At 39.3% G+C, this 25,651-nt stretch overlaps 2 protein-coding genes across 6 annotated transcripts in view; both read left to right on the top strand.

Annotated features, from left to right (window-relative positions):
- LOC106062360 (probable G-protein coupled receptor tkr-1) overlaps positions 1-2,034 on the top strand; it is an 18,048-nt gene extending 16,014 nt beyond the window's left edge. For all 4 annotated transcript variants that reach the window (XM_056011690.1, XM_056011691.1, XM_056011692.1 and 1 more), the window contains one exon: positions 1,676-2,034. In XM_056011690.1, coding sequence (XP_055867665.1) covers positions 1,676-2,034 — 359 coding nt within the window. The remainder of the gene's footprint in view (positions 1-1,675) is intronic.
- Positions 2,035-5,222: 3,188 nt separating this feature from the next.
- On the top strand, positions 5,223-20,369 carry LOC106077865 (uncharacterized). 2 transcript variants are annotated; one of them, XM_056011656.1, is made up of 9 exons: positions 5,223-5,386; positions 7,192-7,345; positions 7,806-7,983; positions 9,066-9,158; positions 11,000-11,113; positions 13,951-14,120; positions 15,538-15,675; positions 16,119-16,253; positions 18,921-20,369. In XM_056011656.1, the coding sequence occupies exons 2-9, from the start codon at positions 7,270-7,272 to the stop codon at positions 19,139-19,141; spliced, it is 1,125 nt and encodes a 374-aa protein (XP_055867631.1). In that variant the 5' UTR covers positions 5,223-5,386; positions 7,192-7,269; the 3' UTR covers positions 19,142-20,369. The 2 variants fall into 2 exon arrangements, with proteins under 2 accessions (XP_055867631.1, XP_055867630.1); XM_056011655.1 differs by having other exon boundaries at positions 13,948-14,120.
- The last annotated feature ends 5,282 nt before the right edge of the window (positions 20,370-25,651 follow it).

The following is a 25,651-nucleotide window of genomic DNA, read 5'->3' as shown; positions in this document are numbered from 1 at the left end:
GGTATAATTTTATGAAATATTAGAGGTATTAGTCTGACGAAATATTAGAGTATTAGTCTGGCGAAACATTTGAGGTATAATTCTGACGAAATGTTAGAGGTATTCGTCTGATGAAACATTAGAGGTATAAGTCTATATGAAATATTAGAGGTCTGACAAAATGTTTGAGGTATATATTTATGAGATATCAGAGGTATACGTCTGATGAAATATTAGAGGTATAAGTCGGACGAAATATTATAGGTTTAAATCTGTAGTTTTGGTTCCGCAAGTTTGTCATTGGTAATGGATAACTATAAATAAATAAAATGGCAGATATTGAGTCCGGCGGAACTGTTTTCACTTACAGGAGAATGGGGCGATGAAGAGTAACTGGCCTGGCGTCTAAGCAATGGACCTCATTCACCAACCGTAAACAAACAGCATTTAGCCAGGTGGTGCTCTATCTCTTCTATATAATTTACGACCTCATGTTTCATTCATGATGGTTGTCACGTGACAGTTTATTTCGTTGTTTTCTCACTAAGATCACGTGACTTAATGTTGTTTGTTTACGATTGGTGAATGAGGTCAATTAAGCTGCAGGCAAAAGGGGGGGGGGGGCGCTCGTTAGCCCGAAGCTGCTGACCCCAAACTGTATCGGCATATTAACTACATGGAGGGGGGGGGACTGATGCGTGGGCGGCATAGTTCCGATCCCAGCTAACGCCCAGGCATTCATCCTATTGCCATGGGATGATCCATAGTCTACTCTCGGCTGAAGGAGGTCTGTAGCCGATCATTACAACCAGTCAGATATAGGAGGTATAAAACAGCAGCCAAATTTAGACGCATCCAAGTTTTTCCATTTTTAGATGCACAAGATAATTGACATTTTCCAGAATAAGATGTTTGTCATATTTTAAAGTTGTCAAACGGACCTCTTATCAAATCTTATCTTATATAATACAGACGTTATTTCAAAAAAAAGCAGATGGAAGATGATTACGTCCTCGCATCATGCATTTAGTCATGCATATTAACCAATGACTTAAATTCTGCCAAGTCACTGGTTTTCCTGGCTAGATCAGGCAACCCATTCCATGCTCTAATACCACTTGGGAAGAAGGAGCATTTAAACAAATGTGTCTTAGCTTTTGAAACGAGGAATGTGTCTTTATCTTTGTGTCTTTCAGAGTATTTTATTAGGTTATGTTTTTGAATTTGGAAATTAAGTATCAGTGCTTTATTTATAATTGCTACTTTACTTTGTAAGTCTTATATCCTGAAGGCTTTCTAAATTTAGTTATTTTACTAAAGGTGTTAGTCTAGACAAATGTGAATATTTGTATACTATTATTGAGTACCTGACTCTTATTTTAGAGGTATCAGATAATGGCTAGAAATTAGAACACATTTTCTGTTTTCAGATAAACAATGTATAACAAAGATTTGTATCATAAAAGTTCTGACAGGTTTATAGAGAAATTATTTATCTTCACCTTCACCTATTCTAAGTCCAATGTTTCCCTAATTGTTTTTCATGGAAACTTAGTGTGCTATGTGGGCGCTATCGGCACTACGCGGACGTCACTCAGAAAGTGCGAAGTGGTCCGCTGATAAAAAAAGGTTTTGGGGCACCATACATAAGACATAGTCTAGTGAAGCGAATTTTGTTCTTTTTTTTTGTTTCTAGAGGATGAAGCCACGAACCGTAACTCAACAATTAACAAAGAGCGCAGCTTTGTCTTCCCCAACCGTTCCAGTGACCTCGACTCGACCATACATTCAGAGCGCAGAGAGACCGCCGGGTCCAGCTGCCTCCAGAACGGGAAAGAGTCCAACACACTGAGCGTCCTCCTGAAAGAGCCGCAGCAGAATGAGAGCTGGCTGGACAGCCTAGTATTCGGCAACGTGGAGCAGATACGAACAGGCCGTAGCGTCACCACCGTGGATAGTGTCAAACTAAAAGGGCGCGTGACGCCCTCCGAAAGTCAAAAAGATGTCCCCAGGGCCTCCCTTCATACGTACATTTCAGATAGATTTTTTAATTAAAAAAAAGACTAATTAAAAAAAAAAGACTAATTATCTTGTTGATGTGTGTCTTTCTAATTGTTTTCATTGTGACCACATCAAATTTGTTGGGTGTCTGATTTCTTCAAATGTGAATAGAAAGTTCCCCTTTCTGTGGCCCACGGTTTACGAGGGTGTCATGTGGCCAGCACAACGACCAATCATCATTACTTTTCCTGAACTTAAGTCAGGTACTGATTAGAGCTGAGTGGACTCAAAGGTGTCCTAAAGATGCCGATATTAAAAATCCTATTCATCAAAAGGATTTGAAACCCAAGACCCTCGTGTTGGGAAAGTCAGCGCTTTATTACTCAACCACCGCGCCTCCAAAAAGTAAACTTCCCCGTTCAGACCTTGTAATCTATACTGCAGATGATGTAAAAGTTATCTGTTTCTTTGGCCAACGGTTAAGCAGCAGGATGTCAAGTGGCCAGCACAGCGACCAACCGCATTTACTTTCGTCAACTAAAGTCTGGTTAGAGTTGGTTGGGGCGCTCTATATGTTACCCGAAATTTAACAAGATTCGAACCCAGGGGCACAGGTTCGGAAGCCAAGCGCTTAACCATTCAGCCGCCGCGCCCCACTCAAATGTGAATGCATTATCCAATTTGTTGAGTCTTAAAAGTCAATTTGTGGATCTGTAAATCAGATTTTAAAACAAGGAGAGAGTAGCAACTAGATCAGCGGTTCTCAACCTTTTATGCTCGGCGACCTCTTTTTACAATCCCCCACTCTTCCGCGACCCCCGCACACACACACACATACAGCAATAGAAGAATAGACAATAACAATCCTTATTTTCGATGGTCTTAGGCGACCCCTGGCAAGTCGTCAATCGACCCCCCAAGGGGGTCGCGACCCACAGGTTGAGAACCCCTGAACTAGATGTTCAAATGTAAGGTCTCAATTGATTCGTTCAATTTTCGAGATGAATTGAGAAAGAAGAGTTTGCAAACGAAAATTTAAAAAGTAAAATATTACCATTCTTTTTTAATAGACACAAAGCTTATCTAAAGGGAAGAACTTCACACTTACAACTATGTGACTCAAAATGTAATTATTATCTCCTTTTTCAATATCAAACATCATTAACTAATCCCAAAAAATATTTGACTCATTAGTTAATATTTTAATTGATTTATAGTTGTTGTTTTTTTAGGTACAATAAATAATTGTATTAAAGATTTTCTTTGATCCGAAAATGGGTGTAAAAAAAATAATGTGTTCAATTATTTAAGAATGTTTAACCATATCTGTGAATGCTGAAGGATTCGTTTCCATTGTTAGTATCAAACAAAATCAGTAATCACCAATAATTCATTGATTAATTGCTTGATTTCATTATTGATTCGCGCATTGTCTACGCCTAAAAAAATAATTGCGTCAACTTTCATCTAGATCCGAGAATGGGTGTGGGTGAAATAACGTGTTTAAACATTTTACTAGACAGACAAAAGACAGACAGATAGACAAAAGTGAGTTTATAAAAGCTTTGAAAAAAAAAAAAAAAAAGAGCCGAGATTATTGTATGTTTCAAACAAATAAACAGTTACCATGACAACCTGGAAACCCCCCCCCCCAGGAAGTTGAAAGAGAGGAAGGCCCAGGATTACATGGCGCCGAGATTTGGAAGCAGATGCCTACCAGGTGGGCAAGACGTGGGGATAGTTGGGCGTAGCCTATTCCCCAGAATGGACAGAGATGTGATTACCTGCAGCTGTTATTGTTCGTAGAATAAGAACTAATATCAATTGAAACTTTCTGGAAACTTGTCTGTTAGTTTTTTCTTTTATTCCAGGGGCGTAGCTAGGAACTAGCCATCATTTAGGGGCCCGGGGGGCTTGACGTCTTTGGGGGCACATGCATTTTGCGTGATATTTAAAATTTAATGTGAAAAAAAAACACTCATTTGGGGGCCCCTCTCGAGTGGGGGCTCAGGGGGATTTTCAAATTCTCCCCCCTCCTCCCCCACCCTAGCTACGCCACTGTTTTATTCCTTATCTTTTTCTTAATGCAGACATTTGATAATAACAGCGACAATGCCATCGATGTCGAAGATTAAGGATGAGTGTCATGTTTCACTTGGCCACCCAAACCTAGTTGTGACCTGCATATTTTTCCACTTCGGATTGAAACGAAGCCTTGTCCGCCTGGGTCTATTTAAGTTTTCTTTACTTTTTTTTCTCTGTTCCTCTACTACAAGGGATTTTACGTCAGGTCTCAAATTTGTGTCCCGCGGCTTTCTTAAAAGCTCTTTCACAGGCCATCTGCTGCAAGCTACTTTCCTCTATGCCTGTTGGGGCGAAATGACGCCAGGGTTGATCTGTACAGCGTTTACGGGGGACAACTCTGTTACGCCGTCATCTTAAAAAGTTCGCTAAAATTTATCGCCGAAAAGAAAATCTAAATCGACCAACTGTGGACAATGGTTATGCTTGCCCTGGATGTGGCAAAATATGTAGGTTACAGCTGGTGCTGCGCAGCCACGGGAAAATACTGCACTCCTCGCTAATCTTCGGACTCGAAGTCAAGCTTTATTATGCCCAATAATTGTCAGACCCAGCGCAACTCTACCTAGAGCAGTCGCTAATCTAAGCTTGACTTAAATGCCTATTACTATTATTATATTTTAGGTTAATCACTTTTCAATTGTTTATGATTTAATACTTGTGAATTATGAGAACTTACAAACAAAAATCTATATTAAAAAAAAAGCCCACAAAAGAGGCAAGAGAGCCCATAAAAGAGGCACATAAAGCCCCAAAAAGAGGCAAAGAAAAGAGGCTTAAGGCCCAAGGATTCCTATGATGATAAAGCTAAAATTGAATTGCGCAAATTCTGAGGTTTCCTTAAAAAAAAATATGCCTATGACTATCCAAGATTTACCTACTAGTAGCCTACCTATGTCTATAATTTACCTACTAGTAGCCTACCTATGTCTATAATTTACCTACTAGTAGCCTACCTATGTCTATAATTTACCTACTAGTAGCCTACCTATGTCTATAATTTACCTACTAGTAGCCTACCTATGTCTATAATTTACCTACTAGTAGCCTACCTGATAAGCTTGATGTCTGACGGGAAGGCAGCATCTGATTTTCCTCTAAACTGAAATGTCATAATTTCGTGAAATAATCGTTTCGAGTTTTTAAGTTGTCAGTCAACAAGAAACAGGAAGTAATTATGACAATGATGTCAACAAAGAACTTTAGCAAGAAGAAAAGTATTGAGACTTAGCTAGATCTAGATGTAGATTCAAATCGTTACGGATACATCTATTGGGATTTTTTTTTTTCATTGCATACAGTGTACGCTTTAATGGACTTTGTCGTGAGTTAAATATGAAAGTTTTATCTTATATAATACAGACATTACTTCAAAAAAGAAGTAAGTCCTACGCGTCATGCATATGATCTAGTCATGCATATTAACCAATGACCTAAATTCTGCCAAGTCACTGGTTTTCCTGGCTACCTCAGGCAACCCATTCCATGCTCTAATAGCACTAGGGAAGAAGGGGCATTTGTACACATTTCCCCTAGCATATGGAACTAAGAGGCGCGGTGGCTGAGGGGTAAAGCGCTTGTCTTCCGAACCGGGGACTGGGGTTCAAATCCTGGTGAAGACTGGGATTTTTTATTTCGGCATCTTCGGGCGCCTCTGAGTCCACCCAGCTCTAATGGGTACCTGACATTAGTTGGGGAAAAGTAAAGGCGGTTTGTCGTTGTGCTGGCCACATGACACCCTCGTTAACTGTAGGTCATAGAAACAGATGACCTTTACCTCATCTGCCCTATTTATAGACCACAAGGTCTGAAAGGGGAACTTTTTTTATTTAACTTTATATGGAACAAGTAATGTGCCTTTATCTTTGTATTTAAGATTTCGATATAATTTACAGAGGTCTTTGATCTACTGATCTCGATTATATATGATTTTTAGATAAATTAATATTCTATAATATTAATAATTATTGTTTGTTTGTAAAACGTTTGACATGTTTCGGATGTTCCATCAGAGTTGAAGATTACTTCCTAGTCCAAACCTCCCGCAGGACGAAGCGGGAAGGCAGTGGGCAAGGTATGAACCCGAGACCATCGAGACGAATGGACGATAGTCCAGCACGCATACTGCACGACCAGTCAGCCGTCCTCTAGACTCTAGATCTAGATTCTGTTGAATCTGTGTTCTTTCTGCAAAGCAGCAACTATGCTATATCACATGTCTACATAAGAAACAATGTTTCTATCATAGAATAAGCGGTATGCGCGATGGGCTGTCGTTCGGTCGCTTCGATGGTCCCAGGTTCATACGAGACCAATCGTCAAAGAAAGCCTGAACACTGATCTGCAACCAGTGGGCAGTTGAGACCAATACTCGTAGATAAATAGATATATAGACAGACAGACATACAGAGAGACAGATTAATAGATTGATAGATAGATAGATAGATAGATAGATAGATAGATAGATAGATAGATAGATAGATAAATAGATAGATAAGATAAGATAAGATGATAAGAAAAGATGATATGATAAAATAACAAGATAAGTTAAGATTAGATGATTAGATAGATTAGATGGATAAGATATTATATATGATATGATATGATGTTAAGAGAATATGATAAGGTGAGATAAGATAAGATGATAAGATAGATTAGATAGATAGAAAGATTAGATAGATAGAAAGATTAGATAGATAGATAGATAGATAGATAGATAGATAGATAGATAGATATGATATGATATGATATGATATGATATGATATGATATATGATATGATATGATATGATATTATAAGATGATATGAAAAGATAAGGTAAGATAAGATAAGATTATAAGATAATAAGATAAGTCAAGATTACATGATAAGATAATAAGATGGTATAAGATAATAAGGTAAGATAAGATGAATAGATAGATAGATACATAGACAGATAGAGAAAGAGATATAGATATAGATAGTTGGATTCTAGATAGCTATATAGTTTGATTGAAACATTGATTGACTTCCAATGTCGATTGCTCCGATAGCTTGTCTTCCATTTTTCTCCTGTGTGTTGTATTTTAATGCACATTTGCTACTTGTTCATTTTCATTGCTGCTTTTGTCGATCTCATTCTCTTTACAGATTGCATCCTTTCCTCTCTCCGCTGGTTAGATTCTAACATCCATTGTTTCACACACCGGGGTGTTTCTGACTTAGAGAATGGATCCTCAGACTGATGAATCGATGTTCATGCTCTTCTGTATAACCTCTGTGTTTTTTACTGTCGGAGTTCCGAGTAAGTTGACCTACATTGGATTATGTCTTAACTGGTTTCAGTATTTAATATTAAATATCCAATTTGAAACACAATTATCTCAAACATAATTTATTTTTAAACTAAGATATGCATATTAAATTTAAAAAAAAAACTGAGATTAAATTTAAAGGTACTTTATTTGAATCATCTCTTTCTTGTAAAATATGCGTTGCTATTTTGTTTCCCCTAAGTTGAACTTAATTAAAGCTTTTGAAAGAGTGTAGGGGCCTTCACAAATCTCGACCAGAGGCCTTCACATACTTAACTCCGGCCTTTGTTTTTACTTGACATTTTTAATAACAGATAAAATATAATGTTTAGTTTTCTATAGTATCTGAATATAAAGTAGAAATGGATTTTAAAATTATCTGATTACCTAACCATGCTAAAGAGGCATGTAGAGATTTAATCGCAGTGAAACTTTACATTTACTTCGCAGGTAACATACTTAGCATCAAAGTGTTGCGTTGTCCCAGGTTAGGAAAGAATAACCTGTCCACCATCTTATGCAGTCACTGCATCTTTAGCATCATGACCCTTCTGACCTACACGCTCAGGATGTTTATAATGGCCGTCACTCGCAGAGACCCTGCGTACCACAGTGAACAAGTCTGTGGGTAAACATTGGAGTGAATGTATTGAGAATTAACATTAAGATGTAGACTAGACCTGTCTATCTAGACTGGATAGTACTGTGTAGATTAGGAACCACTAGAGACTGAGAACTATTATAAAGACTGGGAACTACTATAAAGGCTGGGAACTTCTTTGCAGACTGGGAACTTTTTTCGTAGTCTGGGAACTACTATAAAGGCTGGGAACTTCTTTGCAGACTGGGAACTGCTATGTAAACTGGGAAACTATTTTGCAGACTGAAAACTTTTTTTGTATAATGGGAACTACTATAATGACTGGGAACTTCTTTGCAGACTGGGAACTGCTATGTAAACTGGGAACTTCTTTGGGAACTGCTATGTAAACTGGGAACTATTTTGTAGACCGGGAACTAATTTGTAGAACCGGAAACTACTACAAAAGACTGGGAACTTCTTTGGGAACTGCTATGTAAACTGGGAACTATTTTGTGGACCGGGAACTACTATATAGACTGTATAGTAAACTAGTAAAGTTCCCATTTCAGACCTTAAGATCTGTAGGACAGATAATATTAAGGTTACCTGTTTCTTTAGCCAACGGTTAACAAGCAGGTTATCATGTGGCCAGCACAACGACCAACCAACCTTTATTTTACCCAACTTAGTTCAGGTACCCATCAGAGTTGGGTGGACTCGGGGCGCCCTAAAAATCACCTAATTCAAAATCCCCGTCTTCAGCAGTCTTCGGAAGCTAAACGCTTAACCACTCAACCACTGCGCCTCTATTTATCGTTGCATATAGTCCGCTAACCAATCTATGTTATTTCACATAGTATCATCTATGCCAGGGGTTCTCAACCTGTGGGTCGCGATCCCCTTAGGGGTCGATTGACGATTGGCCAGGGGTCGCCAGAGACCATCGAAAAAATGAGTAGTTTTGTCTATTCTTGTATTGCTGTGTGTCTGAGCGGGGGGCGAGGGGTCGCGGCAGAGCGTGGGATTGTAAAGAGGGGTCGCCGAGTTTAAAATGTTGAGAACCGTTGATTCTAGGCCTTGTGCGTGCTTCATTTGCTGCTAAGATATCACCTTTTGTACTTTCTCAGAGCTTGGATCTCGTTTGGTCATTATTTCATCAGTATATCGAGTTGGCACCAAGCGGCGTTGTGTTTGTATATTCACTTCTTACTGACTGACAAGTAAGTCCCTCTTAGATTCATTCTAACTCCTAGAGTAAAGCCAGGAGGCGCGGTGGCTGAGCGGTAAAGCGCAAGGCTTCCGAACCGGGGGTCCCCGGGTTTGAATCCTGGTGAAGACTGGGATTTTAAATTTCAAGATCTTTGGGCGCCTCTGAGTCCACCCAGCTCTAATGGATACCTGACAATAGTTGGGGAGAAGTAATGGCGGTTGGTCGTTGTTCTGGCCAGATGACACTCTCGTTAACCGTGGGCCACAGAAACAGATGACTGTTACATCATCTGCCCTATAGATCGCAAGGTCTGAAAGGGGAACTTTACTATAGTAAAGCTACATGTGTCTTGAAAGAGAAGTGGGCGGTGAGGTATGATACTTACATCTTATCTTATCTTATATAATACAGACGTTACTTCAAAAAAGAAGATGATTACGTCCTACGCGTCATGCATTTAGTCATGCATATTAACCAATGACTTAAATACTGCCAAGTCACTGGTTTTCCTGGCTAGCTCAGGCAACCCATTCCATGCTCTAATAGCACTAGGGAAGAAGGAGTATTTGTACAAATTTGTCCTAGCATATGGGACGAGGAATGTGCCTTTATCTTTGTGTCTTTCTGAGTATTTAATTAAATTTTGTTTTTGTATTTGAAGATTTTGGTTCAGTGTTTTATGTATAGTTGCTTCTTTACTTTTGAGTCTTTTGTCCTGAAGGCTTTCTAAATTTACATTTACAATAATACATTTATAGTACAGAACTTGCGTCAAATATAACGTCATACATCAGGTCATTATACCACGGATGGTTGCATGGTCGTGCGGTTTGCGCGCTGGACTGTCGTTCGGACATATCGATGGTCCCGGGTTCAAACCCTTCCCGCTCCCATCTCCTGTCGTCCTGCTGGAGGTTTGGACTAGGAAGTAAATTATCTTCAACTCTGAAGGAACATCCGAAACATGTCAAACATTTTACATACAAACAAAACGACGTCATACGTCATTTCCAAATTTTACGTCATATATATCACGTGATATGCCACGTCAAATGAAACGTCATGTATCACGTCAGATGAAACGTTATGTATCACGTCAAATGAAACGTCATGTATCACGTCAAATGAAACGTCATGTATCATATCAAATAAAACGTCATGTATCTCGGCAAATGAAACGTCACGTATTACGTCAAATGAAACGTCATGTATCACGTCAAAATGAAACGTCATGTATCACGTCAAATGAAACGTCATGTATCACGTCAAATTCCATGTCATATGCCACGCCTAGAAATTTCGTAAACCTTTTATTTTAATCACCAAAGTGACTAATTCCTCTACATGCTATTGAAGTTGTTTGGCCTGTCAAGTGCTGTCTGCATAAATGCATTCAGCCGACTCGAAAATAGGAGGTCGCGGTTCGCTCCAATCTAAGAACAAGCCATTAATATCATAGAACCTTTTCCTATTCAGGAAGAGGCCATTCAGAGCCGGCCTTAGGCCGATTTGACCGATTGCTCCGAATAGGGGCCCCGCAATTTACCACTACCATATCACTATCAGTCGTGGCTTTTGTCACATGATTTTAAAGATGTAGGTCTTAAAGGGTTAACATATTTAGGGCGTCATACGATTGACGTAATTTAACCCTCTAACACCTACTGCAGTTGAGTTCCCTCCTATGCACGTTGTGTAAAAAAAATTCATATAATGATCTAATTAATAGTAATAATATTGTTAAAATTAGAAGGGGGGGGGGGCTCACAATCATCAATTAAACGAAGCCCCCGCAATCGGTAAGGCCGGCCCTGAGGCCATTGATAGTTCTTATTTTTTTGTCCAATTCAGGAACAGGCCGTTGCTAAATCAGAGAGAGACGTTCTTCATGATAGTCATTATTTCCTTCCTCTGTGCCTTCTATGTGTTTAACGTTGGCTTTTTTGGTATTCACTACATCTCAAGGTAAGCAACTGCTGTCGTGAAACATAAGTATTTTTATATTGATACTAGCCGGACATTACCCGCGGCCTAGTGGGTTGGATTTAGATCTATGTCAAGCTTAACTAATGTTCCTTTCAGGTTTTTCTCTTTCGCCACGAAAATAAAAGTAACTTTGCGACAATGGGTTTACCCGTTAAGACGAGACATCCATAGCTATTAACTCTTTCTTTCCTAACTGACGATACCAGCGTTGATTCCACCAGAATGTTGTAAATAATTATGGAGAGAAAGAGTTAAAAATGAAAGAAGAGCGGGATGAATGAAATATAAGAGTAACAATTAAAACGGGTTTACCCGATTTGTTAAATAAATGGGATTATAAAGTACGTCAAGACATCTAAATTTGTAGATATAAGGAACGAATTTATGTAAAAAATGCTTTTGAAACACAAATTTGAAGGCTAATTTTATTAAATAATGAAATCAATAGACTATATTTTGTATTTTCACATTGGAACTCTCCAGTATTTCCGGTTATTTTTTTTTTTTTGTATGCACAGAGCAAAAGATGGGAATCATTTTATATTTACGCTCTTTTGGGTGAGAAGCAAACTCGCAAGATCCCAAGGATCCATTGACATTTTCACAATCTAGTTATAAAGTAATTTAAAAACAAAAAATAAATAAACGAATAAAAAATTCTCTCATTGACGATGATTATAAAATGTTGGGCAGAAATGAAAGGAGAGTGACCTTCCCTTAGCTTGATACTTCTGTGCTAATTAAATAGCTACATTTGATTACATATTAAAATCAAAGTTTCCCTTTCTGACCTTACTATCTAAGGGGAATATGATGTTAAGGTCATCCGTTTCTTTGGCCTACGAGCAGGATGTCACGTGGCAAGCACAATAACCAACCGCCTTAACTTTCCCCCAACTAAAGTCAGGTACCCTTTGAGCTGGGTGGACCTAGGGTCACCCTAAAAATCCCCGAATTCCAAAATCCCTGTTCGGAAGCCATGCGCTTAACCACTCAGCTATCACCCACACACACACACACACACACACACACACAAACACACACAAACACACACACACTTAGATTACATACATTCGAATTATGTTCCTATGTCTAGAACAGGGGTTCTCAACCTGTGGATCACGACCCTCTTGGGGGTCGAATGACGATTTGCCAGGGGTCTCCTAAGACCATCGAAAATATGGATTGTTATTGTCTATTCTTCTATTGCTGTATGTGTGTGTGGGGGGAGGGGGGTCGAGGCAGAGTGGGGGTTTGTAAAAAGGGGTCGCCGAGCTTAAAAGGTTGAGAACTGCTGGTCTAGAAGAGACACAAAATAAGCAGGGAAATTATTGTGTGTGTGTGTGTGTTTAGCAGAGGTGTGTTCGTGATGTGCCATGTCCACAAGAAATTATTGTGTGTGTGTGTGTGTGTTTAGCAGAGGTGTGTTCGTGATGTGTTATGTCCACAAGAAATTATTGTGTGTGTGTGTGTGTTTAGCAGAGGTGTGTTCGTGATGTGTTATGTCCACAAGAAATTATTGTGTGTGTGTGTGTGTTTAGCAGAGGTGTGTTCGTGATGTGTTATGTCCACAAGAAATTATTGTGTGTGTGTGTGTGTGTTTAGCAGAGGTGTGTTCGTGATGTGTTATGTCCACAAGAAATTATTGTGTGTGTGTGTTTGTGTTTAGCAGAGGTGTGTTCGTGATGTGTTATGTCCACAAGAAATTATTGTGTGTGTGTGTGTGTGTTTAGCAGAGGTGTGTTCGTGATGTGTTATGTCCACAAGAAATTATTGTGTGTGTGTGTGTGTGTTTAGCAGAGGTGTGTTCGTGATGTGTTATGTCCACAAGAAATTATTGTGTGTGTGTGTTTGTGTTTAGCAGAGGTGTGTTCGTGATGTGTTATGTCCACAAGAAATTATTGTGTGTGTGTGTGTGTGTTTAGCAGAGGTGTGTTCGTGATGTGTTATGTCCACAAGAAATTATTGTGTGTGTGTGTGTGTGTTTAGCAGAGGTGTGTTCGTGATGTGTTATGTCCACAAGAAATTATTGTGTGTGTGTGTGTGTGTTTAGCAGAGGTGTGTTCGTGATGTGTTATGTCCACAAGAAATTATTGTGTGTGTGTGTGTGTTTAGCAGAGGTGTGTTCGTGATGTGTTATGTCCACAAGAAATTATTGTGTGTGTGTGTGTGTTTAGCAGAGGTGTGTTCGTGATGTGTTATGTCCACAAGAAATTATTGTGTGTGTGTGTGTGTGTTTAGCAGAGGTGTGTTCGTGATGTGTTATGTCCACAAGAAATTATTGTGTGTGTGTGTGTGTGTTTAGCAGAGGTGTGTTCGTGATGTGTTATGTCCACAAGAAATTATTGTGTGTGTGTGTGTGTGTTTAGCAGAGGTGTGTTCGTGATGTGTTATGTCCACAAGAAATTATTGTGTGTGTGTGTTTGTGTTTAGCAGAGGTGTGTTCGTGATGTGTTATGTCCACAAGAAATTATTGTGTGTGTGTGTGTGTGTGTTTAGCAGAGGTGTGTTCGTGATGTGTTATGTCCACAAGAAATTATTGTGTGTGTGTGTTTGTGTTTAGCAGAGGTGTTTTCGTGATGTGTTATGTCCACAAGAAATTATTGTGTGTGTGTGTGTTTAGCAGAGGTGTGTTCGTGATGTGTTATGTCCACAAGAAATTATTGTGTGTGTGTGTTTGTGTTTAGCAGAGGTGTTTTCGTGATGTGTTATGTCCACAAGAAATTATTGTGTGTGTGTGTGTGTTTAGCAGAGGTGTGTTCGTGATGTGCCATGTCCACAAGAAATTATTGTGTGTGTGTGTTTGTGTTTAGCAGAGGTGTGTTCGTGATGTGCCATGTCCACAAGATATTGTTTTGGAACGTGGTGACGGCCATGTCGGCTGCTGTCCTTCCAGGGACGTTTGTGTTGCTAAGCTACAGTTACCTTGGTTACCTGTATCACAGAGACTTGCTTCCCAAACGGATGAGCTACGGAATCAAAAGTTGTAAGTTTGTTTTTTTTCCCCATTTTTTTTTTATCTATAAACAAAATCAATCCTGGCTGTTGGGTTGGTGGTATGCGAACAGGACTGTCGTTCGGACTTCTCGATGGTCCCGAGCTCATGTCCTGCCAGCTGACTTCCCCCGTCGTCCTGCGGGAGGTTTGGACAGACATTGTTACGATTCTAACTATCAGGCTTTTCTGCAAACACTGCTCAACAAAACACAACCAAATCAAGATTTTGACAACTCTAGCTCCAAATAACGTGATAGTTTAATTAATTTAATTAAAAAAAACAGGAAAAAAAAAAGCTAAATACTGTACAATTAGCATCATTTAACATCAAACTGTGACCGTTGTACTCAACTTGAACTAGACAGTCTGATGGTCTTAAACTCGGCTGAACTCAACATCAATTATACTGTAGGTACTCATGTAACAAGAACATGTTGACTTGCAGATAACCAACTCAAACTCATAGAGTACATAAAACAGAGCTTTAACAGACAAAAAGACATTTGAAATACAACATACTTCATTGGCCTCCTTCAGTCGTAGAACGGCTATGGTTCATCTCAGAGCACACTTCCTCATGTGGCTGTGGAGCCCTATTTTGGAGAGACACTTCCGTTCACAGATAGAGCAGGTTAAGGTGGCTTTTGCTTCGGTGGTAGAGGAGCTGGCCGTTTTTCGGATTGTGCGTTTTTCTTCCTGGGCTGAGACCCATGTAGTTTCACTGTCCATAGCTTTCTTGGTCACTGTCTCTCTCCATCTGTTGCGGTCTAGAGCTATGTCTTCCCAATTGTCAGTATTGATGTTCACTGATTTGAGGTCACGTTTTATTACATCTATGTAACGGAGGTGGGGGAAACCAGTTTTTCTTGTGCCAGTCGCGAGTTGACCATAGAGAATGACTTTCGGGATGCGCTTGTCCTCCATCCGGCGAACATACGTATTTAGACATATATTAAGTTTAATTGTATAAATTAGTTTGGATCAGTCATGTGATTAAATTTTTGATAGATTCTAGACTATTCTAGACTAGCAATAACGAATCTGTGCGATTAGAAATATTTTTACCGACTGTTTTTTGCGTTATTTCACGCTTTTAGCTTTCTCAATGTTATCATCCTATCAATCGTCTGGATCATTTTGGGAAAAGGTGGGGGGGGGGGGGGGGGCGGGGAGAAGGGGGTATCTGGGTGAATGGCCAATGACCGACCAACAACACCCCCATTATAGCGCCTTACATCTACGAAAAATAGTGAAACAATTAATTAGACGCTTCTAATTAGGCGCTATTAGTCTACTGGTATCAAGTAACTAATTTGTTACATTTCTTTTGCAACACGCTTGACCTGATAAGTGAATGAAACAAAAATAAATATTCGTGTATGTATGGAGAACCATCTATTCCCCAGTGATAGAAGAACTGACCACTCTTGTGATAGGGACCAACTTGACCTTTCTACTGACCACCTTCCCTGTCCACTTGTACTCGCTTATCATTGTACCGCCTTCTTGGACTCGAGAGACAACCTTACTCTGGATCCCATCAGGTGAGTCTGTGATAAAAGGAATATGGGGAAGACTTTCCGGTGTACTCGGCCTTCGACCTTGTCTCTAACACGAGCGTCTTGGGACAGCACTACGGGTCAACTACGAAGGTTTGATTTGTGATAGGGCAAAGAAATTGTGAATATATAATATTTACAACAGATTTTCCTTAAATTAATAAATTGTTACCGTTTTTACTATCTGAACTTGGAATGGACCTTTTTTTAAATGACTTAACCATTTAAAATTTAGCTCTTGAGATATAAAGGGGGAATAACCCTAGAGGGATTATGGACACGACATGGTCTAAATAGTGCCGATGTGCCAAAAATGTCAAATAACACGGACCCATAGGCAAACACTTTGGGGGGCCACCTCTGAGTTTATATTTCACTCAAACTCTTTTTCTAAACTTTTTCTTTTTTTTTTGAAAATTGTTCAACAGATTCGAAAGTAAGTTCTTTTCTTATCTTGGTGAACCAAGTCACAGCTTTCGGCACCTATTACTTCACGGGGAGAATATTTCATAGGAAAGCGACGAAATTAATCCAGTCATTTCAAGCTTGGCTATATGGCTCAAGTAAGTTATGCGTGAATAGATTTATGATATGCCTGAGAATGTGTGCGTATGTGGGTTGCTATATGGCTCAAGTAAGTTATACGTGAATAAATGTATGCTTTGAGTCAGAATGTGTGCGTATGTGTTGCTATATGGCTCTAGTAAGTTATACGTGAATAGATGTATGCTTTGAGTCAGAATGTGTGCGTATGTGTTGCTATATGGCTCAAGTAAGTTATACGTGAATAGATGTATGCTTTGAGTCAGAATGTGTGCGTATGTATTGCTATATGGCTCTAGTAAGTTATACGTGAATAGATGTATGCTTTGAGTCAGAATGTGTGCGTATGTGTTGCTATATGGCTCAAGTAAGTTATACGTGAATAGATGTATGCTTTGAGTCAGAATGTGTGCGTATGTGTTGCTATATGGCTCAAGTAAGTTATACGTGAATAGATGTATGCTTTGAGTCAGAATGTGTGCGTATGTGTTGCTATATGGCTCTAGTAAGTTATACGTGAATAGATGTATGCTTTGAGTCAGAATGTGTGCGTATGTGTTGCTATATGGCTCTAGTAAGTTATACGTGAATAGATGTATGCTTTGAGTCAAAATGTGTACGTATTTGTATTGCTATATGGCTCAAGTAAGTTATATGTGAATAGATGTTTGCTATGCGTGACAATGTGTGCGTATGTGCGTTGCGTGCTTGTGTGTGTTGCGTGTGTGTGTGTGTAAAACTGAAATAATACACAAAGGCTGTTTTGTTAATGTTTGGTTATGACTATGTGGCAGAGTAGCATAAACCGCTTTGACACCTAGCAAGGGGGCATGAGCTCAAATCCTGCTAAGTTTTGCATGCTGAGCGCCTAAACGCAGCACGGAAGCCTTCCTCACACAGGCCCACAAAAGAGATTGGCTCAGAGCGAACTGAGACTGCTATAAACAGGAAAAAATGCGTTTTAGTGATAAAAATGAAAGTTTTATTTATGTGTGTTTGTGTGATTTTGTTTATAAAGCAGCGAAATGCTAAAGTGGTTGACTTCTTGGAGATAGAGTTCGCATCCTGAAAATGAATTAAAGTTTGTAAGTAAGTTAGCATGAGTTGTGGTTGATAAGCATCTAACGGCAGTAGGGGAACCTCCTCCAAGATACGACCCCTTACCCGCATTGTCCACAAAGCAATGAAAGCACTTTAACAGTAGAAGGGGATGTCAGCAGGATTAAACTCGTCTAGCTGGAGTTGTGGTCCTTGCACGCTTAGTGGTAGTAATAGAATATGAGTATGAAGAAATTCCACGTAGATGGCACAATCCAATTGGTGCTTAACTCTTTCTCTCCTAACTGACGATACCAGCGTTGATTTCATCAGAATGTGGTAAATAATTACGGAGAGAAAGAGTTAACATCTAGGTCTACCTGTTTGAAGAAATCCTTCCATATGGTCAAAGACATAATGGAATCACATAGACGCTGTTCTCTGAACTTTTTTTTGTCAAAGTAACCAGACATCACTGACGAGGTTATAGTAGCTGAGAGACCAGAGTGCACTGGACATGTTATAGTAGCATATAGACCAAAGTGCACTGAAATTGTTGCTTAGAGACCAGAGTGCACTAAAAGTGTTATAGTAGCATAGAGACCAGAGTGCACTGTACATGTTATAGTAGAATAGAGACCAGAGTGCACTGAGATTGTTATAGTAGCATAGAGACCAAAGTGCACTGGACATGATATAGTAGCAAAGAGACCAGAGTGCACTGGACATGTTATAGTAGCATAGCGGCCAGAGTGCACTGGACATGTTATAGTAGCATAGAGACCAGAGTGCACTGAGATTGTTATAGTAGCATAGAGACCAAAGTGCACTGGACATGATATAGTAGCAAAGAGACCAGAGTGCACTGAACATGTTAAAGTAGCATATAGACCAAAGTGCACTGAAATTGTTATAGTAGCATAGAGACCAAAGTGCACCGGACATGATATAGTAGCATAGAGGCCAGAGTGCACTGAAATTGTTATAGCAGCATAGAGGCCATAGTGCACTGAACATTTTAAAGTAGCATATAGACCAAAGTGCACTGAAATTTTTATAGTACCATAGAGACCAAAGTGCACTGAAATTTTTATAGTAGCATAGAGACCAAAGTGCACTGAAATTTTTATAGTAGCATAGAGACCAAAGTGCACTGAAATTTTTATAGTAGCATAGAGACCAAAGTGCACTGAAATTTTTATAGTAGCATAGAGACCAAAGTGCACTGAAATTTTTATAGTAGCATAGAGACCAAAGTGCACTGAAATTTTTATAGTAGCATAGAGACCAAAGTGCACTGAAATTTTTATAGTAGCATAGAGACCAAAGTGCACTGAAATTTTTATAGTAGCATAGAGACCAAAGTGCACTGAAATTTTTATAGTAGCATAGAGACCAAAGTGCACTGAAATTTTTATAGTAGCATAGAGACCAAAGTGCACTGAAATTTTTATAGTAGCATAGAGACCAAAGTGCACTGAAATTTTTATAGTAGCATAGAGACCAAAGTGCACTGAAATTTTTATAGTAGCATAAAGACCAAAGTGCACTGAAATTTTTATAGTAGCATAGAGACCAGAGTACACTGGACATGTTATAGTAGACGCGCTATGCATAATAAAACTAATGGTACAATTCATCATTCACAGAATCTAGGGTGAACAAGTCATCAATATACGTCCGGAACTCAGCCATCCAGAACTCAATGCGCAGTGATGTGACCAGTATGTCCAGCTTGTGCTCCGCCGGACATTCCTCGGAAATGTACAAGCAGCTGCTAGAAGACGATCCGAAACAAGTTTGGAGAGACGAGGAGACGCGCAAAGTACCCACACCACTGACTCACAGATCTAATTCAACTGAAGTGTAGCTTTACTGTAGATGTAGCACTCAACGAACATACAGTGTAGCCTAAGTGTAGATGTAGCACTCAATGAAGATACAGTGTAGCCTAAGTGTAGATGAAAACTCAACGAACATAGACTCTAGTTTAACTGTAGATTTAGAACTCAACGAACATTCAGTCTAGCCTAAGTGTAGGTGTAGAACTTAAAGAGCATACAGTCTAGCCTAACTGTAGATGTAGAACTCAACGAACATATAGTGTAGCCTAACTCTAGATGTAGAACTCAACGAACATATAGTGTAGCCTAAGTGTAGATGTAGAACTCAACGAACATATAGTGTAGCCTAAGTGTAGATGTAGAACTCAACGAACATGTAGTGTAGCCTAGCTGTAGATGTAGAACTCAACGAACATATAGTGTAGCCTAGGTGTAGATGTAGAACTCAACGAACATTTTAGTGTAGCCTAAGTGTAGATGTAGAACTCAACGAACATATAGTGTAGCCTAAATGTAGATGTAGAAATCAACGAACATATAGTGTAGCCTAAGTGTAGATGTAGAACTCAACGAACATATAGTTTAGCCTAAGTGTAGATGTAGAACTCAACGAACATATAGTGTAGCCTAAGTGTAGATGTAGCACTCAACGAACATATAGTGTAGCCTAAGTGTAGATGTAGAACTCAACGAACATAGAGTGTAGCCTAACTGTAGATGTAGAACTCAACGAACATATAGTGTAGCCTAACTGTAGATGTAGAACTCAACGAACATAGAGTGTAGCCTAACTGTAGATGTAGAACTCAACGAACATATAGTGCAGCCTAAGTGTAGATGTAGAATTCAACGAACATATAGTGTAGCCTAACTGTAGATGTAGAACTCAACGAACATATAGTGCAGCCTAAGTGTAGATGTAGAACTCAACGAACATAGAGTGTAGCCTAACTGTAGATGTAGAACTCAACGAACATATAGTGTAGCCTAAGTGTAGATGTAGAGCTCAACGAACATATAGTGTAGCCTAAGTGTAGATGTAGAACTCAACGAACATATAGTCTAGCCTAACTGTAGATGTAGAACTCAACAAACAAATAGTGTAGCCTAAGTGTAGATGTAGAACTCAACGAACATATAGTGTAGCCTAAGTGTAGATGTAGAACTCAATGAACATAGAGTGTAGCCTGTCATTCGAATGAACTAATCAGTTTCATGCTGGAGTTGTATAAAAAATACAAATGACTTGGAAGACATCACTTCTTAAATGACTATTTTGTTATTGTTCGAAACTTTGTGTGACTTTTTTATTTGTATACTTTGTATTTCAAATGTTTAAATTAAGTCGTATTTGGAAATTAGTGTAGGCTGGGTGTTTCCTCAAGTTATATATATATATATATATATATATATATATATATATATATATATATATATATATATATATATATATATATATATATATATATATATATATATATATATATATATATATATATATATATATTCATCGCATTTTAAGAAAGTTTTCGGTCTTGGCAACTTGCTCCAATACTGAATTAAAAGAGCATCTGGGTCTGAAACTGTAATTGTAATATTTCCATGGCACAAGGTGGAGTTGGCCAATGGCCCATTCTTCACCACCCACAGAGCTCTCCAAATGTAACTATTTTGCAGTAGTAAAGCTTAATGTGGACTGTGCCCTGGGTATGCCCTGTGGAATCGTCACATCCTGGATCCAGGCTCCTTCACATTCACCAGTTTCAGAAAAAAACAACTTCGTGATGGGTTTATATCTAGTATTAGAATGTAGTGAGACAAGGACCTTCGTCTGGTGTAGTGCAGTCCAGACCTCCGTCAAAAAGCACCTGGGGGGGGGGGGGGAAGCTCCACTATATTTCGCTTTAGTGAAATGAAATGCAAGTGGAAAGGCAGTGGGGTTGTTTATTACTCTTTGTCATTTCCAAGCCCCGATACCCACATGGGGAAGTATCGCCACAGAGTGGAGGTTTGGAGTCAGAGTTTTCCTTCTCCTAGATGGGTTGCGTTATTTAGGCTGACGTGCCCCATCAACTCGAAGCTAAACTAGTTTTGAGGCGCCAGTGTTCCGCCTTTCATCCCTTCTCCTGTCAGTATGTAAGAACAGGTTCCGCCGGATTTTTGTGGGGAAATCACACGTGAAGGCCAGGAGCTGGATTTGACTGTCAGAGGCATTTAGAGACGCAAGCCATGCCGTATGTACATTTGAAAACCAAAAAGTAAGTAGCCGGGATGGTCGTGCGGTACGCGATTAGAACTATCGTCACGGGGTTTGAACCCTGCCATCCTGCAGAAGGTTTGGACAGGAAGTTGAAGGAAAGTCCAAAACGTGTCAAAGAAAACTAAAGCAAAACATGTACACTAGGGATATAAAAATAGTTTGTGTTATCAGCAAGTAAATAGAAACTTTTCTAAATCTTTAGTAAATCGAATGCCTGAGCTAGCCAGGAAAACCAGTGACTTGGCGGAGTTTAGGTCATTGGTTAATATGCATGACTAAATGCATGACGCGCAGGACGTAATCATCTTCTCTTTTTGAAGTAACGTCTGTATCATATAAGATAAGATAAGAATGTTGGTTTGGATGATAAGGTGGCCAGACTTTGACATCAGTGCATCTATTATGACGTACCTTAGTGGACTGATCACTTCCGGTGTTCCTCAGTCAGCCCTGCGTCATGAACATCTCTCTTCTGTGGCGTTTGTGTTTCAGAACCTGAGTCTTTCTAGAACACGAACAAAGGTTTAGAAATTAATTCCAATAAAACTTAGTTGAACTACATGCTTCTCTGTATTTAAAAAGAGCATTAACTCTTTCTCTCCGTAGTTATTTAGCGCATTCTGGTGCAATCAACGCTGGTATCGTCAGTTAGGAGAGAAAGAGTTAACACCTTGATAATCAAAGCTCACATAACTAGTTTACTATCTCGACTGTTGTTACCATCAACTCACTCTGTCTGTCTGTCTGTCAGGTAAAAAGTTTGTACTTTTTATCAATGCCACAACCATTCTCGAATCTAGTTGTAACTTTGCACAATTATTTATTAACATGAATCAATTTTAAAAAATTCAATTAATTTACCTTTACCCTTGCCTATCCATTAGTTTGTTGGACCGTTGGGGCACCAAGTAAGACTCGTCGACCGTCTTTTTCCATTCCTCTCTTTTTTTTCCTTGTTTAGAACCTTTTTCAATGTCAGGCCTGTCCATTCTTTTATGTTGCCCTCCCATCGCTTTCTCTGTCTGCCTCTTTTTCTTTTTCCTGGTACTGTTCCCTGAAGGAAGGTCTTTTCGAGCCCCGAAGATCTTGTAATATGGCCATAGATTTTACGATAGTTAGCAGGTCATCATGGGGTCCGATCGCTGCAGTAACCCTGTCTTTAATCTCTTGGTTTGTGATGCGGTCTTTGAATGTGATACCCAGGATCCTTCTGTAGCATCTCAATTCCATTGCTAGGATGCTCCTCTCTAGCTCTGCTGTCAGCGTCCAAGACTCACAAGCATATAAAAATGTGGCCGTGACCAGGGATCGCATCAGTCTGATTTTGGTGCTGAGGGCTAAGCCTTTGTCTTTCCATATTATTTTAAGTTTTGAAAGGGCTGCTGTGGACTGTGCTATTCGGGCCAGTAGTTCGGGTTTCGTTCCCTCATCTGAGACAATAGCTCCGACGTATTTGAATCTGCTAACACTAGTCACCTTTTCACCTCATATGCTGATGCCTCTTTTAAAGCCCTATTGGCTATTGGTCATAATTTGTTTTGTTTTTTTTTTCGGATTTTATTTGCATACCAAGTCTTGTCAATGCGCATCGCCAGGTCAGCTAGTTTTTCCTCAGGCCCTGCTAGGCCATCAATGTCATCTGCGAAGCGCAAGCTAGTAATTCTTCTTCCTCCAATGCTTACAGTACCTTCATAGCCCTCGAGAGCATCTTCCATTATCCTTTCAAGGAAGATATTGAAAAGTAGGAAACTTACAACTCTGTCAAAACTATCGCACCATCAGCCTCATAAGCCATCCCAGCAAAGTACTGTAACAAATTATATTAAATCGACTCACCAACTTTCTCTTATACATTTACACACTGTCGTAGTCGTTTGAAGTGGATTGCAGAAGAAAAAAAACAACTCATCTTTAAATCTCCAACATTTATATGCGTAGCCATTCCTCTAAACTACTGGGTATCCATGACGACAAAGTCCGATAGCTAGTTATCAAAATTATTATTATAGCTTTTATATAGCACTACTTTCATGCTTATAGCATGCTCAGAGCGCTTTGGTCCAATCTCATTTCTGGACCAGTTGGGGGAGGGGGTTATCTAGGAGTTTGGTTTTCCGTGCTGCCTTTAGGCGCTCAGTAAACGCAACTCTGCCCGAGACGGGTGTCGAACCTCGAACCCCCTTCTAGGTAGCCAAGCCAAGTTCAAGCCTCTCGACCACGCTTCCCACAAAATGACATTACAGTTCTTTCGGCTTCATAAATTCGACTTAAAGAACTTCGCTACAATTACATACTGGAGTTTTTCAATTCCTGCTACTAATGGGGCAGGCAGGGGAAACAGTGGTGCATGTCTTACGACAGTGTCCAAGAGCTGCGGGGAGACAACTGAAGGCTCACTTGAACTGCATCGGAGCTATGAGGCTCTTACCAGAGCACCACGGGAGGCCCATGCTTTCCTGCCCTGCTACCATTGGGAGTTAATCCAAGGTTCATATTTTCCAATACGTTATCCATTTCTATACAAAGCTTACGTATTAAAATTAAAATTTAAGGATGCGTTGTTCAACCTTTTTCAAAACGTATATGTTTCGGTTTTACATATTACAAATTTGACACTTTTGTTAATTTCTAGTTGTTATTCATTTAATGTTGTGTTGGACCTTAAAATTCCGCCAATATCCTACTAAATAAGTGACTTATTAATGCTGACATTTGACCTTATAGACGATAGTCCAGAGCTTGACTACACGACTACGAGCAGCGATACGTTATGCATTAACTTAAACTGTTAACATTATCTCTGCTGTCACAATAAAAATGTTTGAAATTAATTCTGATTCAGTTTGTCTGCTACGTCTATCATCGAACAACAATAAAAATGGTTAATTCCAATGAAAAAAAAATATGTATGTGTCAAGTTTTACATGTTAGAAAAGGCCAGAATAATCCTTATTTATCGATGGTCTAATGCGACCCCTGGATTGGCCTTTTTAGTCATACAAGAAGTTGCAAAAGGAAAAGATCATCTCTCGAGATGTAAAATGCCACAGAATGCGACCCCTGACAATTTGTTAGTCGATCCCCAATTGGCTCGCGATCCACAAGTTGAGAACCCCTGGTCTAAGGGTTGCCGACTCCTAATTTGAAACATGAGAAAGGCTTTGGGAGAAAATATGATTGTACAGCTTATAATTGAAAAAAAAATCCTCTCTTAAAACATAGCTTATAACCACTTCCCTTATTCTGTATACCGGATATTATGAATGTTGACATTGTGTTCATGTGTGTGTGTTTGTTATTTGTATGTAGAGTTATTCCCCTTGGTAAGAAAGTTGATATCACAGTGTTGTGTGTAACCTCGTACTGTGAGGGTGTGTAAATAAATGGACTGATGAATCTGGCGTTATAGTGTTGGCGTTGATTATAGTTATTAAGTGTAGCGTTCTCTAGTTTAACAATGAAAATTCCCAATAGGTATAATAGATTTTAGAAAGAAAAAACAAAATATACATGAACTGCAAATAAACACTACATCCATAGAACAAGTAAACGCATATAAATATCTAGGCGTTATCATCAACAACAAGCTTTCATGGGAAGACCACCTTGGAACTCTGACAAAGAAAACAGCCCAGCGACTCTTTTTTCTATACAAACTCAATAGCTTTAAACTTAACAAGAAGATCCTTGAGACTTTTTACGGCGCGACTATACAAAATCTGCTAACATACGGAATAAGTTGTTGGCAAGGCAACGCCTCATCTAAACTGTTGCGACGTCTAGAAAACATCATTAAAAAAGCATCAAAAATTACACTCACAACATCACCACATTTAAAGGAACTTTTTGAACAAACGTGCCTAAGAAAAATTGAAAAAATCATGGAAGACAGCGGCCACCCGCTCAATCAGAACTACGTCAGGTCGTCGCGAAGTGGGCGACTGCTGTCAATCAAAACAAGAACGGAGCGGTACAAAAACTCGTTCGTACCTCACTCGGTCAGACTCTATCACCTCCACTCATTGATCAGGGAACATGAAATGCACCAAGATACATGTGTGTATTCGCTGAATGAACTCTTTATGTTTTCTGTTGTATTTATGTGTATTTTTCTGTTGTGTTGTCTTAATATGAGAAACGAGTCCTTGTAATCACAACAAATTTATAGGGATCAATAAAGCAGTCTTAGTTTTAGTCTTAGTCTTATAATGAGCATTGGTTCTATCTATTTATATAGGTCCGTGCTACCATTCCCCAGCTCTTTTCGTTCAGTGGT

Source organism: Biomphalaria glabrata, chromosome 14 (assembly GCF_947242115.1).
Source record: "Biomphalaria glabrata chromosome 14, xgBioGlab47.1, whole genome shotgun sequence".
In the NCBI taxonomy this organism is placed as follows: domain Eukaryota; kingdom Metazoa; phylum Mollusca; class Gastropoda; family Planorbidae; genus Biomphalaria; species Biomphalaria glabrata.
The sequence above is the reverse complement of the archived record's forward strand: the minus strand, read 5'-3'. Positions and strand labels throughout refer to the sequence as shown.